Consider the following 1843-nt stretch of genomic DNA (forward strand, 5'->3'; position numbering starts at 1 on the left):
TAAGTCCTAAAACAGTATTCAAATCACTTCCTATACAGAGATAAAATTATGAGCATGCCTAGTCCAATTCCAGAAACCCTGGTTGTGTAGTGGTTAAGAGCTACGGCTGCTAACCAAAAGGTCGGCAGTTCAAATCCACCAAGTGCTCCCCGGAAACCCTACAGGGCAGTTCTTCTCCATCCTATAGGGTTGCTATGAGTTGGAATCGACTCAACGGCAACAGGTTTGGTTTGTTTTTTTAGTCCAATTCCATAATTTTGTGGGAAATTAAACATCTTTTTAAAGGTGTTAAATTTATAAAAAGCATCTTAGCAATGTTAAAATTAAATTTATGGCTATTTAGTCTAAGTTGCTAGCTACAAAGATTGAGAAATGGCAATACACATTTTTCCAGATGTTAATGCAAAGGAAAAATGATTTTCTTTCTAAAGACTGATTTGAATTTCAAAGTTCGTATGCCTCAGTGATATTTAACAATCAGGAGGGGTTATCCCAAGTAGAAACTGAACTAGCTGTATACTGAGAAATTTTTTACTGCTTAATTTAAGCCTATCCTAAAAGCTTTGCATGAAAGAACAGCAATTTTAAAAGAATCTCTATATTTTAATGAAGTCATTTCAAAGCTGTTGTAACCAAAAAAGAGGTTGAAAAATGAAAACACACACAACATAATACAATATTTGGAGCTTTGGTAAAATGAGCTTAGAGTCTAATATCAAATAAAAACTCCTAAGGTTTCTCCTCCACGCTTATTATTAATACTGTTAAAATTTAAAATCAATTTAGAATTTATGCAAAAACTAATTAAAGTCCTAAGCTGTGTGCAACTAAAATAAATAAAATGAAATGCTGACAAAATAATGCTGTATCATAACTGATCACTCATTTTCTATTGCTTACCGTTTTTTAATTTCTTTACGTATACGAATAGGAACTATGATCAACAATAATGAAAGCAATACATAGAGTAATAAGGGCAAAAGAAATTTTTCAACCTTATTCCTGGAAATAGTTTATCCAACAATACTCTGCAACAATTATAGTACGCCCCCCCAAAAAAGTACCATACCAGGAAACAAAAATCTGATCATTTATTATCTTGATTAGTTCTAAGCTTTAACGAATTGGTTTAGAATACGTAACATCCCGAAATCAGTCTTAGCAAGTCTCATGGAAAATGATTAAATAACCAAATTTGCTTTCAGAGAAACATGTCCCCATCAGTAGACAGAATAAAAATTTTAATTTTAAGAAGAGAATGACTAGTTTTTTGCAAAACTGCAGTTCAATAAAGCAGTATCACTATAATTCCGTTACTTAAAATATGTAACAGTGCCATGAAATTTTACTTGCCATAAAGAACTTACTTAGATGGTTAGAGGTATTGGAAAAATGAAACAAAGGTTAATGACAAGTGGACATGCAAAAAGCAGTCAGTTAAAATAGTAATACAGCTCTGAAAAGGTAAGTAGACACACAAATTCTCAAAGGACAGTTCTATGTAAGACACAAACTTAAGCGTAGATTCAGTGACACAGGTCACTGGAGGTTGGATTTTTGTTAAGTTCTTTTGGACATCATAGACCTGCTGCATAAAGCAGAAAGTTAAACTTAAGGAAATCGCAAGCAAACAGCATTGACTTATTTCAGCAAAAAGAAAATCTCCAATACCTGGGAAAGAAACCATTCATATAGTACCTGAGTTCATTAAAATACTGTAACTGTACGTAAACTAGGTACTTGCCCCTTCGGATTTCTCCACCGTGTTAGCCAGCATCTCCTGCAGGGCCCGGACGGACAGGGACTGTTCCAACACGAAGGTGCAGATGGAGAGATCTGGTGG

The 1843-nt window shown here is 34.2% G+C and overlaps 1 protein-coding gene across 1 annotated transcript in view; it reads right to left on the reverse strand.

The window, feature by feature from the left end:
* The window catches only part of RYR2 (ryanodine receptor 2), a 529910-nt gene that overhangs the window by 479557 nt on the left and 48510 nt on the right, over window positions 1-1843 (reverse strand). Inside the window, exon 3 of the mRNA XM_023728152.1 lies at window positions 1745-1843. This exon is cut by the window's right edge and continues 6 nt beyond it. Within this exon, the coding sequence (XP_023583920.1) occupies window positions 1745-1843 (99 nt within the window). The remainder of the gene's footprint in view (window positions 1-1744) is intronic.

This window comes from Trichechus manatus, unplaced genomic scaffold, assembly GCF_000243295.1.
Source record: "Trichechus manatus latirostris isolate Lorelei unplaced genomic scaffold, TriManLat1.0 scaffold00021, whole genome shotgun sequence".
Classification (NCBI taxonomy): Eukaryota; Metazoa; Chordata; class Mammalia; order Sirenia; family Trichechidae; genus Trichechus; species Trichechus manatus.